The sequence below is a fragment of the Balearica regulorum genome, chromosome 5, assembly GCF_011004875.1.
Source record: "Balearica regulorum gibbericeps isolate bBalReg1 chromosome 5, bBalReg1.pri, whole genome shotgun sequence".
Lineage (NCBI taxonomy): Eukaryota > Metazoa > Chordata > Aves > Gruiformes > Gruidae > Balearica > Balearica regulorum.
In genome coordinates this window covers 36,395,508-36,418,998 of record NC_046188.1, presented here as the reverse complement: position 1 = coordinate 36,418,998, position 23,491 = coordinate 36,395,508, and the positions used below count along the sequence as shown (strand labels likewise).

The window sequence follows — 23,491 nt, the reverse complement described above, 5'->3', positions numbered from 1 at the left end:
AATTTATCATGTTTCACAGATGCATTGTTTTATTAAATAACTCACAGTTGGCTGATTAAAGTGAAGAGATGGATCTTTCAATAGGTTTTAATATGTATTGGCTAGGCAGGCTTTGAAAGAAGGCTGTGGTCCTTAAAAATTGTGTCACCAATAGCCAAATATACAGCTGTCTAGATGTCTAGACTAGCTTAGTCTTATGCTTGAGCTCGCTACTTGCAGGTATGATAAGGTGTGACAAGAGGTAACATCTGTGAATCCAGACCTAAAAGCGTTTATTCTGCTCTAGTGTGACTGTTTTCAAGCCCATCTATTTCAGTACTGTCTGCTGAGGAAATTAGAGATGCCTCCTTAAGAAGGCATAAGAATGCTACAGCATTGGTCTCTAGCAGTTAAACTTTAAGCCTTGAAACATGAGAGCTGGTATTTCCTCTGAGTTTAGGTATTATATAATTTCCATCAATACAAATGTCAGTTGCTAAAAAGACACGATTGCAGTTTGTTTGACTGCATCTCATAATTTCAGTGGATTTGGATTCAGAGACATATACACATTACAGAACTTCTTTGTCTTGTGAAACGTGTCTCTGTGTAAGTGACAATATATAACAGAGGCTTCAAAGTTCTACCATGCCTTTACTATAACTTTAGGAGATGTTCAGGTAGCCTCAAGAAGGAAGTAAAGTGGTAAGTAAATGTTGCCACTGAACAAGGAATTTTTAATAGGGTCTGAAGTTCATTAGTCCTGATAAGCAGACAATTTATTTTGCTTTAAAGTATTTACTTTAAAGTAAATATATGCATACATCTGTATATATATGCTTTATTTCTTTTCAATAGTCTATCAGAACCACTGGAAGCCATGAGGAGACAGAAAACACAAAACTTTTCTTAGCTTTGATCTCATCACAGCAGGATACAGTTGGTAAGTAAGAAAGAGAAGTAAATACCCTGATATAATTCTTCTCCATTTTGATTAATAATCATATTTTTGTTGGATACTAGAAAAATAAAGCTTTCAAACCTTTACAATAAAATAATATTTGCATGAAAAAGTACATGGAGGGAATATTTGAAAAATTAACTGAAACAATTTTTACATTATCAGAAATGTAGAAGTTGTACTTTAATTTTGTTTATAGAAACTGCATTTATTTTATAGAACTGGCTATTCTAGAATGGTAGAAATCCAGGATAAGTTAAACTTACATCTTTTAATTTGATGGCAAAAACACAGATGGTTTCACAAAGGATGCATGACTGATAACACTGGTAAATTAATGATAACAGGTGTAGGGAAAACAAAGAGTGGAAACCTGCTGAAAAACTTGGAAGTCTTTACCATTTTGGAACATCTGGGCAATAAGCAAGGAATTCAAAATTGTTTTGGTAAACAAACAAAATGGTGAGGTCTTAGTAAGAGAGTTTGCCAGGCTGGGTAACTTGTGCAGGAGGGCAGGCAGTTAAAAAATATTAGGCCCAAAAATGTTACTTGGAAGCTCTAGTGATGTGGGCCCTGCCACACATGTATCTTGGAGAAAATTTCCACGTGAGAGTGCGAGAGAGAGTGAGAAGGAAGCAATGGCAATGCCATGGTAAGGATTTCATAATATGGTCCAGAGGGAGGGAAATCCTGAGACTTTTTAGGAATTCTTAACAGAAGAACCAAAAGAATGGGACAAAATCATAATACAAAATACTGAGTTATATGTTGGAAAACATTACAGGAAGATGGATGCATAGCCCAGGTCTTGGATCATGGTCCAAAAGGGAGTATGGGTCATTTACATTAAATTTGATACTGATTATGTTACATTTAAGTCACTTCTAAAAGAATTTCAGATTCTGAATGTAAGAGACAATTTGAGTGAAAGGGATCATCAAATAATATAGAGTGTGATTCTAAGGAAAAGGCATGAATGTGAAACATTAACTTAGTTTTTTTAATTGTTTTTTTTCCCTGAGAATTCTTGGGAAGAAAATTTAGGCTAGATGGCAATTTTATAAAATGAAACTATGTAAAAGACAAGCTAGCAGACTATTCTCAGGAAGAAAAGACCAGGAAGTCTGAAAAGATAAATTCTGAGTTTAATCATGATATGACAATGAAGACAAAAATATGCAAAGTGGAAATGAATGCACTGATAAGAATAAATGTTTGCATTTTAGTCTTTTAGTAAAAATCACTTCCATCTTAAGTAACATTTAAACTACCATATTCTATAGCTGCATTAAAAGTAAACAAATGACTAACGAATGGTTGAGTTCTTTAGCAGGAAAGGTAAACAAATAGCTAATGATACAGAGAAATGTGGAATGTGATACATAACAAAAATACTAATTATGATCCAAATTACAGTGAATGCCAATAATGTAAAACTATAGGTAGAATAGGGAAAGAAACATTAAAAAACTGTTTAGAAATGTTTTCTCTACTGAGTCAGAAGGACACAATTCTGTTGGTGTCCTAAAGCAAGTGGCTGAAGTACGGTCAAGAATGCACAGAAGATGTACATGCTCACAGGGACCTGGAAAAAGAAAATATTGGGTATTTTAAAATGCCCTTTTTCTTTCTGTGGCTAGACTCTTACTGGAGTAGACACTGGAACAAACTGTGGGTGTTCTGCTCACAGTGTCTTTATTGGCAGGGGGGACAAAGCCAGACTGAATTTGTGAAGAATATACCATGTCTAAACTGCTTCAGAGTGGTTTTAAAAAAATGTGCTGTTTGAATAGTCTGTCTTGGTGCTGGAGTTCTCAGAGATGTGTCAATCATATGCACATTTTGCATCCTGTCCTTCATCTGTATGCTTTGGTTGAAAGCGTTTCGTGGTTGAAAGGAAATAGAATTGTGGTGCATCCTTTCTATTTTCTTGTTGGGGAGAGAACAAGGATTTGAGATCTGAATGGTAATTGCTGAGCAAAAAGCTCAGCTTGAATGTTGGAAGGATGTGCATAATAATGGTAGCATGTGTGGTTAAAACATTTCAACAAAACTTATTATTACAAGGTAACCTGCTTTTATTTCTATGCTAAAATTTGGGTTATTAAGGCAAGAAGTGTTTGATACGGTGATATTTATGAAGTGTCCAGTAGATGTCAGTATATGGTAAAAAACCAGTAGGCAAGCAAGACTGTATGGTGGTTAATGAGCTGCATGCTTCAATTCCCCTTTTATTTCAAAGGTAACTTCTTGTTGTAGAGATCACGTCCATCGTATGGGTTCTGGTGTACCGTACTGGCCAAACTGTGCATAGTTTAGATTTATATTTTTCCTCCAGCTTGATCTTTATCTTGAATTTTCTGTGACATGCTAGTGCCTTACTTTTCAGGTCTGTCTTAGTTAAACAAGTGCCCTGATAGCTGCTGTAGTTGATACTGTAACTAGAATGCAATTCACATGTTTTGCTTTTCAGAGCTTGAATTTGATAAAAAGCTTTGTTATATAAATTATATAGGGGAGCTATTTAATTATAGTTTTTAATGTGGCTGTGAAATCACACACAAATTCTGGGTGCAGAATCATGAATAACTTATGTGTCCCAGCCTCACATGCACAAAAACCCCTCTGACACACACATGGCAGAAATGTAAATCAGGAGTTAATTAAATGGGCTTGAATTAATTCCCCTGTGCTGTGTGTAACAAAATCGTAATTTCAGTTGAGTCCATTAAACTTCATTATTACGGGATGTTGGTTGTTTTTTTCATTGTGGAAAACACATTTTTCATATGTGATACATATAGTTTTTTTGCAATATGAGTCCTTTTCTGTAAGTGCCAAGTGTATAACGTGCAAGTTAATGCTCTAACTTATACTTCCAGTATGTTAATACCATGACTGAATTTTTTTCTTTGAATAACTGAAACAACTCTTGCATGCTAGGATGTTTGAACACTTTTTTTCTAGACTATAGCCTTGACCTAAGCCACTTGGAAGTCTAATTCATGCACAGGAGACACCAGCTGTGAAAACCTGGACACTTTATTCTCATTCAAAGTTCTAGATGACTTGCCACATGGTGTCCGCAGTGGCTTTTGAACTTCAGGGCCTTGGGCTGTATCTTCTAGAGTGTAATTATTTGTCCTGTGTGGACAGTAGTTGTTAAAAACACAGCCCTATGAAACAGCATAATTATTCACAAGACACACATTACACTTTCTCTCCTTCTTTATTTCTTGAGAAATATGGTGGCTATATAATTTATTCAAGTAAATTTCTTTAATTTTCATGTGTGAGATCTTATGGTATGACACACATGAAACTAGGTATTCTTTAAATACATTTCAATTAAATTTTACTGAAAAAATTCCTTGCAGATCCCTCCCATGCTAAAGAAGATGTAATATGTACTTCATTATTTCACACACAAATTAATCCAGAAGATTATGATTGTGATAAACCCCAACATAATCAGGGTAAGCTTTATTAATTGTATAGTTTGTATTTCTAGATATGGCAAAACAACATGTACAATGGGTGAGTAATGAAGACTTGGCCTTTGTGGCTAGGGCAATGAAATCAGAAAAAGCAAGGTTGCCTAGTGGCATGGCAACGCTTCTTATGTTTTTACAAATGATAAAAGAGAATTTTGTTTGTGAATTATCTAAAACATTTTACTCAACATACTAAGCAAATCTTTTACTCTTGGGTTTATAAAACATTTTATTTCATTGCAAAATGACGAGGTGTGTAACTGATTCATTGTAAAATGTATCATTGGTTTTTCATGGAAATTCTTTAAAAACTTGTCTTTGTTGTTATTCTAAAGTACTGTAAATTTCCGTAATAGGCTTATATTCAAGAAACCATTTAAAATGATGAGTAGTGCTGTATGCGGTTTCAACTGTTCTGTAGTTTTTTTGTTTTCAGGAGAAATTGTATGGATCTTGTGATAAAGCTAAATTTTGAGACAACTCATATTTTGTTATGCTGTTTATTGTAAAGGCTACATTGCTTTTATGGATTAAGTACTTTCTGGCAAAAATCAAACATCTGTGCTGATTCTTTTCCACATCACTTGTTTATGTGCACTGTCTAGAGCTTTCAAATGCTGGTAGTAGTGTAGTGTGTCCAACACTTCAGAATAAATGGAATTGTGCTTTTCTGTCTCTGTTCTTTCCCTATTTGCAATTCAAATTTGTATGGTTGAGTAACTTCTCACATGTGTTGTGACATAAGAAGAATAGCTTCAGCTGCCATTGCTATTCAGCTGCAATTGTTTATTTCTTTGTCATTTACCATTCTATGTAAACAGAGGGAATCTATCTTTCTGGTGACTGGCTAAGATGACAAGGACATAATAAACGCGTGTTCCTCAAGGTTGAACCATTGATGGCAGCAGAATCTCTTCCCTTTTTAGAATGTGACTGCATGTTTTAATTTTTAAACCTGGACTTCAGCTCCCTTATTTGATCACTTGTCTTAGCCCACCAGTATGTGACGTTAACTTTGTGTTATTAAACGTTTCTTCACACTGTGTTGGAGCAGTGCTGTGCTTTTGATTTCTCTGTCTTCCTACTACAAGTCTTCATTCCTCCCTTAAAATGAAGCTTGACCCTCAGCTTCCACCTTTACAATTTCCAAGTTGTGCTGGAGTGTCCTTGAATAGTGATGGCAGGTTTCATTACCGGTATTCAGGACAGCAGTGGCTTCTCAGACTCCCAGTACAGGTATGGTTGGAAGTTGCTGTTGCTTGCACTGTTTTGAGATGTTCTACATTCTCCTAGTATGAGAACTCATGACATAGAGATCACTTACAACTTATGAGCAATAAATTACTTAAATGACTTTTACTATTTCTACTGGAAGCTTTTGATATGATTTCTGAATAGTTAAGACTTATTGTTTTGGTTGCTTTTGGATTTCTGTGTAACAGTTGTCATAAAGGCAGACCCTGAACAAGAGGAGGTTAACTTGTGAAGAATGTATGCATTAGTTTTATAATATTACTTTAGCAATTTCATCAAGATTTGTACCAAATTTTTGTACCAAATCTACCAAAACTCATATGCAAAATTTGCAGTCTCTCTTTTACTTACCCATGGCAATCTTCAGTGTATTCTTTCTCTCAGTGATCCATGTCTGTCCCTTCTTTACTTGAATGTTCTGAGATGTTCTGTATGACAGCTCCCTCTTAAAAATGCTTATTTTACAGTTGGAGAAACATGTAGCTTAAAAGTAATGTTTCATATATAGAATCATAGAATGGTTTGGGTTGGTAGGGACCTCAAAGATCATCTAGTTCCAACCCCCCTGCCGTGGGCAGGGACACCCTCCACTAGACCACGTTGCCCAAAGCCTCATCCAACCTGGCCTTAAACACTTCCTGGGATGGGGCATCCACAACTTGTCTGGGCAACCTGTTCCAGTGTCTTGCCACCTTCACAGTAAATAATTTCTTCGTAATATTTCATCTAAATCTACTCTCAGTTTAAAGCCATTACCCCTTGTCCTGTCACTGCATGCCCTTGTAATCAGTCCCTCTCCAGCTTTCCTGTAGGCCCCTTCAGGTACTGGAAGGCTGCTAGAAGGTCTGCCTGGAGCCTTCTCTCCTCCAGGCTGAACAGGTACAAGTCTCTCTGCCTGTCTTCATAGGAGAGGTGCTCCAGCCCTCTGATCAGCTTCATGGCCCTCCTCTGGACCTGCTCTGACAGATCCGTGTCCTTCTTATGTTGGGGGCCCCCAGAGCTGGATGCAGTACTCCAGGTGGGGTCTCACGACCGCGGAGTAGAGGGGCAGAATCCCCTCCCTCGACCTGCTGGTCACGCTTCTTTTGATGCAGCCCAGGATATGCATTACCAGCTCATGCTGAGCTTTTCATCAACCAACACCCCTGCGTCCTTCTCCTCAGGGCTGCTCTCAATCCATTCCCCACCCAGCCTATAGTTGTGCTTGGGATTGCGCTGACCCACTTGCAGGACCTTGCACTTGGCCTTGTTGAACTTCATTCAGTTTGCACGGGCCCACCTCTCAAGCCTGTCACTCAAGCCTGTCAAGGTCTCTCTGGATGTCATCCCTTCCCTCCAGCATGTCAACTGCACCCCACATATGTTGCATGTTATGTCGGTGTTTGGTGTGTTTTGCTCATTTCAGGATACAACTTGTCATATTTATATTGATTGGTAAATTCTTATATTATCCAGTTCCTTGATAGATTCAAGATGTTACCTGGTAATGTTAAAGATAGTTTGAAATGCTTTCAGTAAACAGTTGTGCATTTGAACTGTGACAGGGTTTTCTTGATCAGATCCAACACCTCAGTCCTTTAAGATTTACTTGCAACTTGAGAGTAAGTCTGATTGGTGAGAACGTTAAACAGTTTTTTGTCCATAGTGTGTAAAAGGATGCATGGAATTTATTTCATATCTTTGGGAATTTGCTTTCGATCTACTCACTCTGAAAAAGAGTTACTTTCATGTAAACTTTCATAGCCTATCTTCTAATATCTAACATGTTAAATTGTTTTTTTGTAGGCGAATAGCTCGCCCATTTTCAAATCTCTACTTTTCAGAGAAGCAAGAAGTACCATGCCTACTTCTGAAGTAGTTTTTGAGACTTAGAAGTTGGTTGTATTTACTTAGATTTGTTATTTAATGTGATAAATATTTGCTGTTTGTAAAGGAATTGCTGTTTTAAAATTGGTAAAAGTCTCTGAAAAACAGAATATGTGACCATTTTTGTATGATTGATTAAAACCCATTGTTGAAAAAACATATGTGTGATGTTGTCAGAATATCATGTGGCTGTTTAATAGCTTTACAGCTCTATGACAAGTTTTATTTTTAAACAAAATTTGTTTTATAAGCTGTGTTATAATAATATCAACTATATCATCTGTTCTTCAGCTGTTTTATTTTGAAAAATGTACTTGATATGTCTCCAAATAGTTCTGTGGTTTTAAAAAAAAATATTGTCTGGTTTTGTACTGATGATAAAACTGAAACAATGATAGGGTTCGAAGGAATGCCGTGGCTTTTAAAGCTGCCATGTTTAACATTTTTGAGGTCAGAAATCCGAAAATATTTTAGCCTTCGCAACATTGAATGATCTCATATAATAAAAGCTTAAAAATGAGAATAGAATTTGACAATAGTTATGTGTTAAATAGAGCAATATAGTTTATATAAATAATGAAAACAGCGTATAAAAAGTTTGTCTATCATCCGCTTTATATGTTTGTTAAAGATTTAAATGGGATTGCTGTTATTACAGCTCTGATTGAATCAGAAAAGGAATGATCATAACTTAGCAACTTTTCTTCCTCAAACTTCAGATTATCCAAGTGAATTAGAAACAAATGAATTTCTTAATCATGCAGAGAAAACACATAGCAAGAGTAAAAACAAACAGGATTTCATTAAAAAGAACATTGAGGTAAGCATTAAACCTTAAAATCATTAACGTTTTGTTAAATGTTAACTAAAAAATAGTATGGAAGTACTTCTGGAGACAGTTGGGTATTTTATCAGGAACATTAAAAGGTAATTAGGCATAAATAAAAAAAATCTGGCAGGGATAATACTGCCTCGATATATTTGCTAAAGAGTACCGGAAACTGAATTGTTCTGTTTGTGCCTGGACGTGACTTGTTTTGAGGGCAAATATTTCCTCAGACTTTTTAAAATGTGTTTACTGTTAAGTTAAAGGAAGATGTTCTTAATGCATAGATAAGGAATGGGTATGCAGGTTGTTCATGTATAGGTGCAAGGGACCCTTATTTACAGAAGTCTTCCTTCTGTCAGAAAATAGATGCTTTGATTTTCATGCTTTTTTTCCTTTGAAGACCTAGAGCTATAATAATTTTTCATCCAATGAAAAATATTCACCCCCTTCTATGTCAAAGACTGTTATAAGATTATCAATTTATTATATGTAGGCTGCTAGATTTTTCTGTCAGAATGATAATTTATATTATGGCAATAAGCAAGATTTGGATGTTAAATTCACAGAGTTTTAAAACTTTGTTTTGGTGCTGTTTGAGCTAATGGAGTTCTAAAGTTTGCTTTTTTTTTTTTTTCTTTTTGTAAATATTTCAGCTAGCAAAGGATTCAGGAAACCAGATTGTTATGCTTGAGCGAGAAAGGAAAAGGCTAATTGAACTATTGAAAGATATAGAAGATGGAATTGAATTGCAAGGTCTTGAGGTATGGCAACTTTAATTTGTACTGTCCTGTTGTATTTGGCTTATTTTTATGGTAAATCTAAATTTGATTTGGTTTTAGTCCTACCATGAAGTAGCCTACTGAGATATGAGAGAAAAGCTGGACAAATCCAATTGGCTTTGTCTCCAAGAATGAATTTTCATTGGCTTCTTTGTTCGTTTTACCAACACTCGGACATGCCTGACCTCAGAAAAACAGCAGAATTTGCAAGAAAAATTAGACATGGGTGGAAGGAGCCTTAGAAGTATGCTCAGAGAAGATGATGGGTTATTTTCTCTGCATAAAATGTGAAGTTGCGGCCTATCAATCTGAGTGGCTAGTGCTGTAGTCTCTGGTAGAAGGGCCAGCAACTACTTTAAAAAACTCCAAGAGTTTTTTGAGAACATGAACTTCAGAATGCAGCAGTTGGGATAATATACATTGATGAAGCTAATGTGTCCATTTAGAAAGATAACATGCCATCTTTGTGTGGCTTCCAACTCACTCTGTCTTCAAAGTATACACAGGAGCCAAAGTCTGCTGAAGTATTAGACGTTTATGCTATAAAATAATAATTTTAAAGAGTGTGCAGTCTGTATACTGCAGTGGATAGCAAGAGCTGAAGTAGATAGAAATACCTTTCCTCACGGAGAGTAAAAAAGAGTGTGTGATTGTCCTACCAGTCACTGCTTCTAGGAGAGTCTGTGCCACAAAATGATGCCCAGTAACATGAAGACATCAAATAGTCTTTTGATCTGCCAGTTACTAGGAAATGGCCTTTATTTCCTACTGTTTTGACGGGAATGTCATGGTGAAGGAGTTCTCGGGGGCTTTGTTGTTTTACTGAAGCAATCATAAGGCTGCTAGAATGGGAAGATAAAATTTGGTTTGAAAAATGAATCATACTAGAAACTTACAGTACTTTTCAACTATATAGGTATTAAACATGCTAAAGGTATGTTTTCATAGAATGAACATCCTCAAACTATGTTAACTTGATATAACGCTTCAAGAAACCTGCATTTTAATAAATAAGAAATATTGGGAAAATGCTTACTTTGTGTGAGGAAATTACATGACTTTCTAATTTGTTTTACATTAAAATGTACATTATATTGTCTATAGTAACGTTATGAACTTTTTCATAACATTAGTAAGTACACACTGAATCACAGTACCTAAGAAGAATGATGTGAACTTTGTGTAGAATGAACAAAATATGTGCAAGGTCCAATTTCTGTTTAATTTATACAGCTAAAGATAATCTGGAGTTAATTATTTTTCAGTAGGTTAAATAACAACTTAGATGTGAGAGAAAGAAACAAAAGAAACCACCATTTTTTTATTTTATTTATTCTTTCTTCCTGTATTTTACTTTGAGTTATTTTTCTACTAAGGTGGTGAAGACTTCCAAGAGGTGATGGTCTTTATTACTCTTTTCTAAAATGTGTCTAAATTTATAAGTTTATAGATTACTGTTTCAGGATATGGGGTAAGAAAGTGAGCTCAGAATTTTCTTTTTCAAAAGAAAATTTTTCAAGCTGGTTATGGAAAGAGAGAAACTAACCTACCCATGGTTTGTGACATTAAACAAATCTGTAATTTACCCAATTTCAGTGTGATTTCCAGGTTGAAACTCATTTGGTCTGTGGTCCAAAACTTTCCTCTTTACTCTAGGGAAACCAGTAAATATGTACTACGCTTTGGCATTTTCAGAGCTTTGTGGGGCAAATATAAGCGAAGGAGTCTGTATCAGTCAGGAAAACCTGATCGACAAATGACTGAAATTATATAAATGTGCAGTATTTTAACAGTAACGGTCCTTTCACAGTTAGTACGCTGAAGTAGAAGCACAGAACACATAACCTTTGTTGATCATTGATATGCAAGGGTTTAAAACTATCAGCCACACTCAGTGCTTGTGTTCATGAGATGAAACACTTTGACTTCTGTAAAATTGCACCAGTCTTCCTACTGACCTGACATTTGTTCCCTTGCTTTACATAGAAAGCTTATTTAATTTGTTTGGATGTGAACACCGAGCTTGCAGATTGACTTATCTATCTGTGTAATATATTCATCAGTTAATGACATTGCACAGAGATGTTTGACTTAGCTGATATAGTTTAGCATTAAAAAATTGCAGTGGAAGGTTCTTTGGTCTAATGTTGATCTACTGGTTAGAAGAGTTGATTTTTATTGTACTTTTAATTTGTTGCATATTAGAAGAGCAAAGTTAAAGCTCACTGGATCATTATTTAATTGATCTTTTGTCTATGCACTTAGAAGAAGATTCAAGGTATTCTATTAGATATGCTTGCAACAGGTTTGGCATTGTTATCCCATGCAAGGGCGACAAAATGTTCAGCTGAAACAGTGCTTCATCCAGCCTTTGAGTAGGAAAAACCTGTAGGGAGAGGATTGTGGGGTTTTTGTTTGCTTTTTTGTTTTCTCCTCTTGTTGGAAAGATTGGTGTTTGATTAACAATGCAGTCTCTTCTATTCTTTCCTGATCAAGGACATGTTTCAATTTGAGGACTTGTCCTTCATTTGATAAACGTCAGCATTTGAAGATCTGAAGATGTTTTAAACAGCCTTCTGTTAGTAAACATCCTAGCTTTCTGACCTAGAGAATAGTAGGGTTTTTTTAAGAATTTATTATTTTACTGATTGCAAAAGTCTTCACTCACAATACATAGTTATTGGGTTTTCTTTTTCTTTAACCTGTGTCCTTCACAAACTTTAGAGGCATTTATGCAGAATAGCTAATGCAAATTCTGAATAGCAACATGTACCTTTTTTTTGCACCAATCCTCAAGGCATCAAGGCAATCGAAAAGTATAGCATTTATCCAAATTTTGTATTTGGCACATGTCACTATCATCTGGGCATGTATCTGTAGAGATTTTAGTATTTATATCAGGTATTAAATAGATCACTACACAGGACGTGTGTTGCTGTATGTTCTTGATGCAATCGACAAGAATGGTAATTTGTGAGTTAGTCTAGTTTGTACTAGAGCATCTCTTTAAAGAAAACAGCTCCTAAATCTACCGCCAAACTAGAATAAAAGAAAGGATAATACTTAGTTACTTAAACCTGCCTAGTCTGGAGATGGATTCGTCCTCTCCCACATTTAAATTGTATTATGGGTGAGGTGTTTCCTGTGGCTGCTTTATAATGGCAATCACGAGGAAATTATCAGCTAATGAGTAATCTAGACTGCTTCAAGCTGGCCCAGGTAACTGTCCAGCTGATGGCCACTTTCATCTTACTTCATTCTGACTTTTAAAAAGTTGGTGCAACCACATTGGCTAAAATAATATTTTGGAGGTTATCAATCAAGGCAGAGCTGGCTACGCTGTATGAATTCCTCTGTATAATGTAGATTATCTAATTTCATTTGATTTGTACTATTAAATATGTCCAAACGGCACTTCTCACTTTTTTAAAAAAGTCTTTTATGAGTATTTAAAATATTTTGGAAGTACATATTCATGCTAACCTAATTGTCAAAGCTGCAGGGGTATAATTTGTTCCAGATGTTCCGCAGTAATAAGCACTGACTGTGCTGTTATAAAAGTATTGTTCTGAGTTAACGCAGAGGAAACATTGACAGGACAGAAGCTTATTTTCCAGGCAAAGCCATCTTGAAAATACAAAATAGTGTGTGAGTCAATTTAACCCTGGAGTAAAGCAACTACTGGAATAATTTGGATACTTAGAGCATGGGATATAGACACTGAGCTGTAGCTAATGAGCCCAGTTGCAGCTTAACTGACTCCTGTAGAGTCATTTCTGTGTGTTTGTACTATGCTCTTCAGTGTCTGATTAAGGGGTGGTTAACATGGCACAAGTGTATCCACAGTGGACACTTATGTTATGATGGTCACTGTCTCACCTGAACAGATGCTTCCACAAAGCTGGCAAGCTTCTAGAGACATTTCTGAGTGGCTTTTCTGGAGTCGGGTCATGTCCGGTCAGGCGTACTAGGTGTGTCATCATACTTGTATGAGAAAGCATTAGAAGAAGTGATTTAGTTTCACAAAAGAGATGAGTTTGTTGGGGTTTTTTTACTTTTTTTTTTTTAATAGTATGGAGGTAATTTGTGGCAGGTGTTTGGGATATGCTTTTTTCCTTTTTTTGTAACCAGTGTGCTTTAGGGTAGTGAGGATGAACCAGGGATGACCTCATAGCAGTGGTATTGTAATTGGAAGCTGATATTTCCTCCTTTTGTGTGGATGTGGCTGCTTGAATAGCCAGAGGACTAATCTGAAGCTGTAAAGGAGTGGTGGACATGAATCCCTTGCAAGACAGATGTTGAAATCTTAGGGCAAGGTGCTGGCCCTCTTCTGTTAGGAAAAAGAAAGGAAACCAGCTATACACCCATGTCCTCCCCTACATCCCTGCCCTGCCCTTCTAAGGTCCTATGTGGTGTTTCTTTGCGATCAGGTCAGAGATGTAATCTGCTAATGTCATTCCCAGGGAATGGTGGCTGTGCAGACTTGCTTCCCAGAGTGTGAGACAGGAATGCCAGGTTGCTGTGGGGAACCTGCGTCTGTTTGTGAATATGACCTCACTTGTTTGGGTTAAGTGGGCCAAACTCACTCGTAATATGCAACTGTCTGTACTAGGAGCACATATTCATGCATGGTTAGTCAGGCGTTACTGCTATTAAAAGCTAAAAGTCATGTAAATCACCATCAGGAAAAGAACTCTGTACATTCTGTCTCTCCCAGTGTTTCTGTGATAACATACCAGAGCTCTAGAAGGGCGGCAGCTACTCACCTCAGAGCAGTTCTTTTGATTGCCTATGGATGCCTTCTTTTCTTCTTTGGTAATACATTGCAAGTGTCACATTACATATACCCTCATTTTGAGATTTGGCTCCAGGTGAGCATCAACCTCTGTATTTTCATTTCAAGCCTGGTTTTGATCAGGCTTTCTCTCTTTTTGAATCCTTATTGGATGGAAGGTGCTTGTCCTTTTAGACCTAGCTGGTGATTGTATTTCCTTCTTTGACTTGCAGAGGAGTCTATCACTTCCACTTCCTTCAGAGGACAATAGAAAGTAGCGTATTATGTTCCACTTTATTTGAACTTCTAACATGCTGCTGTGCAGGTGTGATTGAGTGTGTACTAGAATAGATGTGTCCCTTCGTTTGCTGCCAGACGTTGAGATGGAAGTTAATTGGGGGAGTTTGACAAGACATGTTCAGTGTAGTTGAGAACACCTCATTTTTATGCCTGTTGGCTTGCATTTGTCTTTTATAAAAGCAAAAAATATCTTGCTGTCTCAAGTTTGCTATGTGGTCTCTGTACAGTTCCTTGGACTTAAGCTGTAATATGGTGTCTCCAGAATAAGTGTGCAAACAAGGAGTGCTGAGGTGTAAGGTGTAACAGATGTGATTTAGGATGATGTTGAGGACAGTTCTGGTGCAGTTTCTGAGAGCTGTGCTTTTCCACTTCAATATTAGCATTGAAAATGTGAGCTTATCACATGTTGTGTTTTCTGTCCTAGCACTGGTGGATCTACATCTGCCAGATGCTTTCCTCTTCATCTCTGTTCTCTGCACTGTCTTGCAAGGGAGCGCAGAACTCCTAAAATTGATTTTCATGTCAGTGGCATCAGAAAGTGATGCTGACTGTGCAACACTGGGCAGCAAGATCTATATGCAAGTTAGACCGTGACAAGCAATTATTCCTTCAAAAGGGTGCTGGGACTGCTGTATAGAACAAATACAGAAACCACAACAAGGAAAGAGTTTGCATCCATGGAAGGGAGCTGCAATATGCGTGACACGGCATGGCATGAGACTGTTTTAAAGGTTTGACTAACTGGGCTAAGAGGCTATATAGAGAGATGCATCATTAAGGAAAAGGGGTTAGCTATCCAAAGTGCTTCTCTGAAGCATAAAGAAAACTTGATCGAGGGAGTTGTATAACCTTCAGAAGAATGGATGGGGAACTTGGGAGCTGTCTGCTCTTTGGCCAGCTGGCATGGAGGCAAAGCATCTGTCTAAGCAATTTTATTTCAGGGCTTCTGAGTGGCTAGTCAGTGAGGACACAGGCTTTGGACTTTTATAGAAATAAGTGAAATAATAGCAGAAGTCCGTTTAGATTAACGCAACACCTTTTTTGCTATTACATTTTAACAATGCATGTAGGTGCACGTGCTTTCTAAGAATAAAATGAAATATATATATATTTTTAAAGTAAATTTAAGTTGCCGTTTGGTTATATTTAAAAATATATGGCTCTAATTGTTCTGTCGATACCGGCTTTTGAGTGTGCTTGGTACATGAATATTGGCAGATTTCAGCTATATACTGAGGTGGATGAAAACTTACATTTTATTCTTAAGTATGGTTTATTTGATGTGTAACTGCCTTTAAAATCTGTTGCTTTTGGGAACGAGGATTAAATATTTTCTGTATCTTTCAATAGGAGGATGTATCTGGCTGGCTAGCACCAGGAGAAGGGTACACACCTGAACTGATTCAATTTCATCACCTAAATGAGATAGATACTAAGCTTCAAGTACTACTGACTGATGGGGATTTTTCTGAGATTTCCAGCTGTTGCTCAAAACCTCCAAGCCAGATTTATCAGGTATATTACAGAACAGAGCTTATGTTGCAGATTTCTTGTTTGAAGCGTATGTTGAGATCTGATGTAAATGAAAATAGAGCATGTGTCTGTAGTTGTATATTTTGCATTTTTCTTTAGTTATCTTCTATTTGTTCTCAAAGTATGTGTGTTAAAGAATCAAGTGAAATCTCTGGCTATAGAAATCGTGCGGAAAAAGAGTATGTTGCTGTTGAGTGGTATGTAATTGTTGTATGTTGCTGTTGAGTGGTATATAATTCAAGGACTGTCTTGTTTTTAACATTTGTTGATTCCACGCTTTCAGTAAGAAATTTCATATGCAGGAACTGGTAACTCAGACATTTTTAACTGTGTGAGGGCCTCAGCAGTTTTGTCAGCATACTAACACATTACTCATGATAATTCACCTTTGGGAATTAGAATTAGGTTTCTTCTTCTCTCAGGATTCCAAAAGTGCCTCTTCATTTATATTCTGAAAGATAAAGCAATTACTGATAAGCAACATTAAAGACTGTAGAAAATCTATTGAAATCATATGCCCCTTGTTTTTAATGGCCTTTGTCTTTTTCCCTTGCCAGCAGTATTAAGAGCCTTTCGGTCTCAGCTTTGAGAGACGATTGTTTGAATCTTGTACGTAGAAGACTCCCAGTTTCTCCCATGTGCCAGTAATGTTGCTGCTGATACAATGGGGAAAATACAACAGAAAATACCATAATTCCTATTTTGCACTAATTTCACAAAACTTGCTTATTTCTGTAAAATTTACTGTTTATAGCCAGAACAGGTATATCAGAGGCTCTGTAAGAGCATTATGTTGGCAAAACTGTTTTCAGTTACCAGCATATGAGAAACATCTCTTTGAATGGCTAAAATAACTGTGGGATTTTTTTCTTTTTCTAAAGAACATTTTAATGTCATTTTTTTATATTGACTTCTTTCTCTACTTCAGGCTTTGTTCTACCTATAGTAGTATTTTGTGTTGCTGACAGTTCCAGAGGAGTAGCATTTTGAGGTTGATCGTTTGCCAACTGGGATTTAATGTGTGAAACAGCGACTCCCTCTAGTGGGTAGTCCCTTAAGCAAATGCGGTTGTTATCCAGCAATTTCAGGTTCAATGGACCTGAGCTTGCTAATGATTGCTGGATCTTGTGTTCACTGTTATAAGACATCAGCTTGAAATTAGTGCGAATGCCTGGATAATGAATGCTGTTTGGGAACGTTTGTCCAAGTGGCTGTTGTTGCTTCCTTTTCATTCAGGTAAAAGCTTGGTGGAAGTATTTGAATAGAAACTTGAGTTTATATGTATGCTTATTGAAGAGTAATGCATTATCTTTTTTAATAATATTAAACTTAAGAACCAGAAAGAGAGTTAATTCCATAAATTACCCTTCATTAGTGAAAAGCAGCCGCTTTTCAACTTTGTTTTGCAGAATATAAAAGGTTTTTAGACATTGTAGTTCCAGGAAACACAGGCTTCCATTTGTCATTTTTTGTTTTGTTCAGATAAACTTAAACATGTGAGTCATTTCAATGAAAGCTAACAAAGCATGGAATTATTTAAAGGTGGTTTTATAAATTTAGAGAAAGAGTTAAACAGAATAAATAGAAGTTGAAGTGAGTAGGAGGCTTTAGTTATTCAAAACCGGACTTAGAAGGACACTAATTGCGTAAATCCAAAACTAATTTAAAAAACCACAGAACAAAACAAACCCCAAAAGCAAACCATCCCACTCTGCAGCTAGCGAATTCCAGAAGTGTCTTGATTTCTAGGTGTCTTCCCAGTTGACTCCAAAATCCTCTAGGTGCCTTCATTCCTGCTTCTCTGCCTGTCCAGAGCTGCTGCATTCGGTAGAGGACAGCGTGTCTAATGGCTGCCTTAGTTGCATTGTGATCCAGACTTTAGGCAAGTCAGTGTTAAGTTCTTCATGAAGCCTGATGTGGTAGGTGCAATCTGATTGTATCTGACACAGTGGCATGACTGGCCTTGCTTATATTGACATAGAATTTCAACTGCTAAATTTTTTTTTTATTGTAAGTAGAGAGGAAAATTGTTGTCTCAACTTTCAGGAACTTGACTGCTTACTGTGGAAGCTTCGTACCAGGTCTAGCCTTTTGTCCGATTTTCTTGGTTATGGTTATTTTTGTTTTGGTAGGTAAATACTCACTTGGCAATTCATACATAAAGCAATAACAACAGGTCAAGTTCTGAATTGGGTTACGTGAGTTCATTCTCAACACCTTTTGTTCTTACATTCCTTTAACAGTTGCTTTTTCAAAAAAACAGGAAGTAACGTGCAGCAGTAGCTGAGAAATTAATGACTATTTTGAGTTTAGATAGCTTCCTGTCAAAAGGCATGAAAAATGATTGTTTTTTTGCAAGTAGTTTTTTTTAAGTTCATTGCTGCTCATTGTCTTTTTAATAAAAACAGCCTTATTTATCACAATCAATATCCCCTAATATTGTTATAAACTGGAAATTTTAATGAATTTAAAAATAGTTAAACTATTCTTGAAGCATCAGTTCCGATATCAGAAAATAAATGGGTCACAGAGCAATATCAGAATTCTTTGTACTGAATGTCTCTTGGAACCTGATCAAAAGCAACTGATACCTTCCGAGAAAGGATCTCAAGAAATTAATTGAATGATGCTTTTGCTAAAAGACAATCTTGTTTTTTGATATGATAGTATGAATGCTGCATGCAAGACAAAGGCAGTAAGAGTTCTGGTTGTCTGCCCTTGGGTTTAATTTCACATGTTTAATGACAAGATTTTCAATTGCTGCTTCGGTTGACCGCAGTAACTAAATGAGGAAGTAAATTAGCTATATCAGCACTGGAAGGCTGATAAACTTTTTCCTCTGAAAAAACAAATTAGAAGTGGGACACATTTAACTTACTAATAGAGTGAATTAAATATGCAGGAATTACCTTGTTTATTAACCCTCACACATATTCTCTAAACAGTGTAAAAAACCAAAATATTTGTATGTGAGACTGGGGTTCTGCAGTATTCAAAACCAATAATGATAATCTGGTATCATTGAAGTCTCAGATAAGTTTCTATTGATTTCTTTTGTACAGAGTTTGTTTAGATTGTATCACTACTTTTCCCATAATTGAGGTCAAACTTAATTGCTAGATAAAGACGTTGGTGCAGATTATATGGAATGCAAATTTGAATGCGCTGCAATATTTGTTTCTTAGGAGTTTGGTTTTTCAAAGTTTGTATTTTTTTAAATTAAGCTGCCAGGAGAGGGCTAAAAAAATTTCTGAACATACAGAATTTATTTTGAATGAGTCTAGCAGTTATGGGACATAAGTCTAATTTGGAACATGGATGTCCTTTCCTTTGGAGAAGAGGCTGATTTCAGTGACGTTAATCTTTCTTCTAAAACTCAGGGCTGAAATTCTTTCTGATTTCTATGAGATGTGGATTTCATCTGTTGTGGTTGAGTGGGGTATAATGCATTAGTGATGGGGAACATTGGGAAAAATTGTTAGTGTGTAAATCATCTGCTTGGATTTTCATTTAGAATTTTAGAAGTAATTAAAACAAAATTAGCTTAGATTGCATATCATAAAGCTGCACATTCTTTTCTTCCAAGAATTGCATTAGATATAGCTTTCAAAATGCAAACACTTAATCAACCATTGGCTCAATGGGAGAGCTGCTTCCTGCCACTGATAGATACTTTGGCAGGATATAGGAGTTCTGCTCTGACTCTGGAATCTTTAACAACTGGCTTTCATTATCCTACAGTACCATAGCTGAGCTGTTACAGAGGAGCATACAGATTCTTCTTTTTGTGCAATGAGTCCAGCTGGATTCAGAATGCTTTTCCATGACTAATGTTCTCTTTTACATGGAAATGTTTCTCATCAGAACTGTATTTCTCTCTGAAACATTTCTTTGTTCTGGTGCCAGCTTCATTAAATATTTAAAAATGCTTCTGTCTTAATATTTTTTGGGAAGAACACATTAAGTTGAATGTAATCCTGAAAGAGACAAGAAAATGGTAAGATAAAGAATATGAAGTGTAAGACTGTGTGTAATGAGTACAGTTACCAGCTTGAAAACCTGGAAAACTACCTGAAAATAAAAGGAGACGGAGATGGTGTTTAAAGAAACAATAATATCTGTCAGCTTGATTGTCTTACACAGCATTAAGGTAATTATTTTTATATTACCTTGATGAGTTCTTTCATACCTGATTGGGTTTCTTTTATCAGAAAAATATTCCATTTTTCAATTATAGCAGTAGGCTATAGTTAACACTTTAAAGCTGAATAAATACTCAACATGTTGGAGAAATGTTGAAACAAGTACTTTTTACTTCTGTTTTCTGGTAAATGTTCATAGTTCAAGTTTTATCCAGCACTTTCTGATAAGAATTGGTTAAGTATGATGGCGGCAATCAATATACAAGAAAAGTTTATGGAGAAGAAAGTTGTCATGTTTATCCCAGTTAAGAATTTATTTTGATAAAACAATATTGTCTTACTAGAGAAGCAACCAGGCTTAAAATCATACTGACTGTGATAAAAGGAAAAATAACTTACAATACATAGTTTTCCTAAAGTTTGAAGAGTTTGCTCATAGGTGCTTGCAGCAGCTGAGCTGTCTGTAAAATGAAATATGTATGCCTCAAACTGTTTGAAAGACTAGGACAGAGATCTGCATAAAGCTTTGCTTCAGAAATGTGCATGGAAAAGAAAGTAAAATTTGAAGGTAGTAATTTTTTTTATTTTATTACTCCTCTCACTGTTACCTTTTTAAATCTACCTGGTATTGGAGCAATAATATTTTCAGAGATGCTGTTTGCAGTTTGAGCTCTGTTCTTCACTGAAGGCTGAGTTCATGTAAAAGTATCAAGTAGTAGTCCATGCATACAACCCCCAAAATAAAATACTGAGAAGTATAATGTAGTATTTAGTGACTTCTCAGTATCGCTAGTTGCATATTCTTATAGATGTGTTCGTAACACTGCTTTTTAAAACAAATCATAACTGCAGCTCTGATCCATGCTGAGCACTAACTGCTCAGATGGCAATGTCCCTCTATATGCGTGGATCAAAAGATTGGATTTACAAATGTAATTGCAGAAATAGCTATAACTTTTTTTTTGACGAAGAAAAAGAAATATGCCATCATCTTCCTCCCTGCTTTTACATGTACAATTGCACTTATGTTAAAATCACCGGAAGAACAAAGCAATTCCTCTTGTTAGAGAGACCTTCAGTTGTTAGACTTTGAGCTGCTTTGCCAACTCTATATTTATATGGCACATATAAAGGTTATATCCTTGTTTCATATATTAATAAACACAAACAAGTCCTTTGGTTTTTTTATGTTCTGTATAGATATCAGTCATGTAGTTTTCTTGCCCTTGGGCATTGTATTTAATTAAGAAACTCTCTCTATATTTAGAAGCCTGGCTTTAGAGACTCAATATTAAGAATTTGGCATTAGGTGGCCGACATTAAGCCTCAGTCCAGTTTGGAGCGATTCTAGTCGTTAACAGATGGTGCTGTTTATATCTCTGTTATAGGAAAGTTTACTGGCATTATGGTACTGCCAGTAGTGCTGATTGTAAATATATATTCAAAGATTTGTACTGTATTAAAATAAGTTTATTTTCAGGCAACTAATAGTTTAGTTTAAATGTTGGAACTCATAGATTTGTCTGATGTTTAGAAAAAGCAGTTTACAGATGTTCACAATTTTTTATATGTTGTAGTTGAGAATTTTTCCATTGAATATTAAATTGCAAAGGTTTTTTTCCTTTCCAGTTAGACACCCTACTTGAAATTCTTTTCCTTGTGTGTGTTTGTTAAGATTGCTTGAGCTGCTTCTGAAAATAAGAATGACTAGACTATGTTTTTATTAAATGGCTGCTCATGTTCCTTTGGGTTGAACTGACTAACACAGGGTTGTTTTGGTTGTTTTTTATCCTGGTACCATTATTTGGATTCCTTGGGTTCTTCTGTAGGATCTTTGGTTTGCAAGAGAAAGCCCTGGGTTTTTTTCCAATTACAACATAATTTTGCTGTTTTACCAGTATTTGTTGTTCTTAATGATTAAAATACATGCAATATTGAACCTTGAATGTATTCACGTCTGATACAAACTTCAGAATCTGATCCAAAGCTACTGAAGGATGTGAGAATGTGTAACCCAAATCTTTAATAATGCTTGTGCATCTAACTCCAACTTACAGAGACTGGGTTATTTCTCATTTACCATGATATCTAGTAAACAAAACCTACAGTCATCTCAGTTCAGTTCTTCTTTTCCCTTCTGGCCTAATTTTGATCCCAGTATGGTTAACAGGAGCAAGCTTTGAACCCCTCATTCAGTCTTCCCAATTCTCAGTGCATTTTTATTGTTGTAGTAGAATTTAAGCATCAAAGTGTTAGCTCTGGAGACTAAGAAATTCTTCTTACAATATGAAGGGAAGAATTCTTTTATTAAAATAAGTCCAGCTTGATATTAATCTATTGTGTTTGAAAATGTGCATAATGAAAATTATGCATTTGCCAAATTTGAAATTGACTCATTATTCTGAACATTTCAACGTTTTCCTGATAGAAATTAAAAGAACACTCATCTGGCTTTCAAGCAATATAAAGTAATATGTTTAATTTCTGCCTATTCTTCCTTTTGTCAGGAGTCTCTGGTTTATGCAAACAGAAGCCTAGAAGCAGTTCCAGGTGAAAAGGTTCTGCGAGCCAATAAGGAACAACGTGATCAACAAAATCGTCTGAAAGAAATAGATCATCAGCTGAAATCCCTAGAGCAAAATCTTGTAAGTCTCCTATTTTTGTTGTATTTTTCTCCTTAGTTTGAAAACTTTGGAGTTTATCATTCCATGTGTCTTAAAATAAAATTCTGCAACATTGTGTAAATTCCTGAAGGAATCCCCACAGAAATATACAACCAAAAGTCTCAAATAATTTTTCTTAATCTGGGAAATATATTTTTCAGTTGTAATGCATGTTTTCCATTAACATAGTGCCTTTCAAAGTGAAAGAAATTATTCTCCTCTTCCTCCCCAGAAGGGGATAGCATAAACAATCATATATAAATACATACTAAAAGGATTTTTTTTATGGCTCATGTAATTCAGTCTTCTTTGAAGGACAGATCTGATGGGAATGTTGTATACACTAAGTTATTGTGTGATTTAGCTTTTCTGAATTAATTTAGTGTATTTTTGTAACTTAATTTTCATTCAATACATGAATTTCCTAGGTACAGGGACCTTTAAAATAGGAGCATGTTAAGTAAAATGGTAGTAAAAAATTTTTACTCTTTTAGAATACGTACATCACATTTCATCCTTACTACTACTTTGAGTAAAAGAAGGTAGGGAAAAGGCAATTTAAAATCCAAGAGGATCCTATTGTTAACCTAGTAGGCAAAAATTATGTTTATTTCTAATTCATAGAGCCAGGACTGACAACCCAAAACTTATGTGCCTCTCTGAATATTACTATTCTTTTCTCTTACAATAAGTATAATTTATTACATTACTCTCAAGTTACAATAAGGAGATTTAACTAAAAACTAGTGACAAGGGAACCTCAAGGACTTCAGGAGTCTTTTTCCTAATTTTTAAATATACATTGTAAATGTGCTGTTTGATCTGTGCTGAAAGAGCTACAAAGCAGCCTATACAGAAGAGAATTAGGGAGAAAATATATAAAACATTAAAAAGATTAAGTCAAAAGGAGAGTTCCA

The 23,491-nt window shown here is 35.8% G+C and overlaps 1 protein-coding gene across 6 annotated transcripts in view; it reads left to right on the top strand.

Moving 5' to 3' along the window:
* Positions 1-23,491, top strand: part of FSIP1 (fibrous sheath interacting protein 1) — an 86,045-nt gene that overhangs the window by 6,754 nt on the left and 55,800 nt on the right. For all 6 annotated transcript variants that reach the window (XR_012835679.1, XM_075754133.1, XM_075754130.1 and 3 more), the window contains exons 6-11: positions 838-922; positions 4,318-4,416; positions 8,274-8,374; positions 9,037-9,144; positions 15,587-15,751; positions 22,419-22,556. Coding sequence is in view for 5 of the 6 variants with exons in the window: in XM_075754133.1 (XP_075610248.1) it covers positions 838-922; positions 4,318-4,416; positions 8,274-8,374; positions 9,037-9,144; positions 15,587-15,751; positions 22,419-22,556 (696 nt within the window). In the remaining variant the exon portion in view is untranslated. The remainder of the gene's footprint in view (positions 1-837; positions 923-4,317; positions 4,417-8,273; positions 8,375-9,036; positions 9,145-15,586; positions 15,752-22,418; positions 22,557-23,491) is intronic.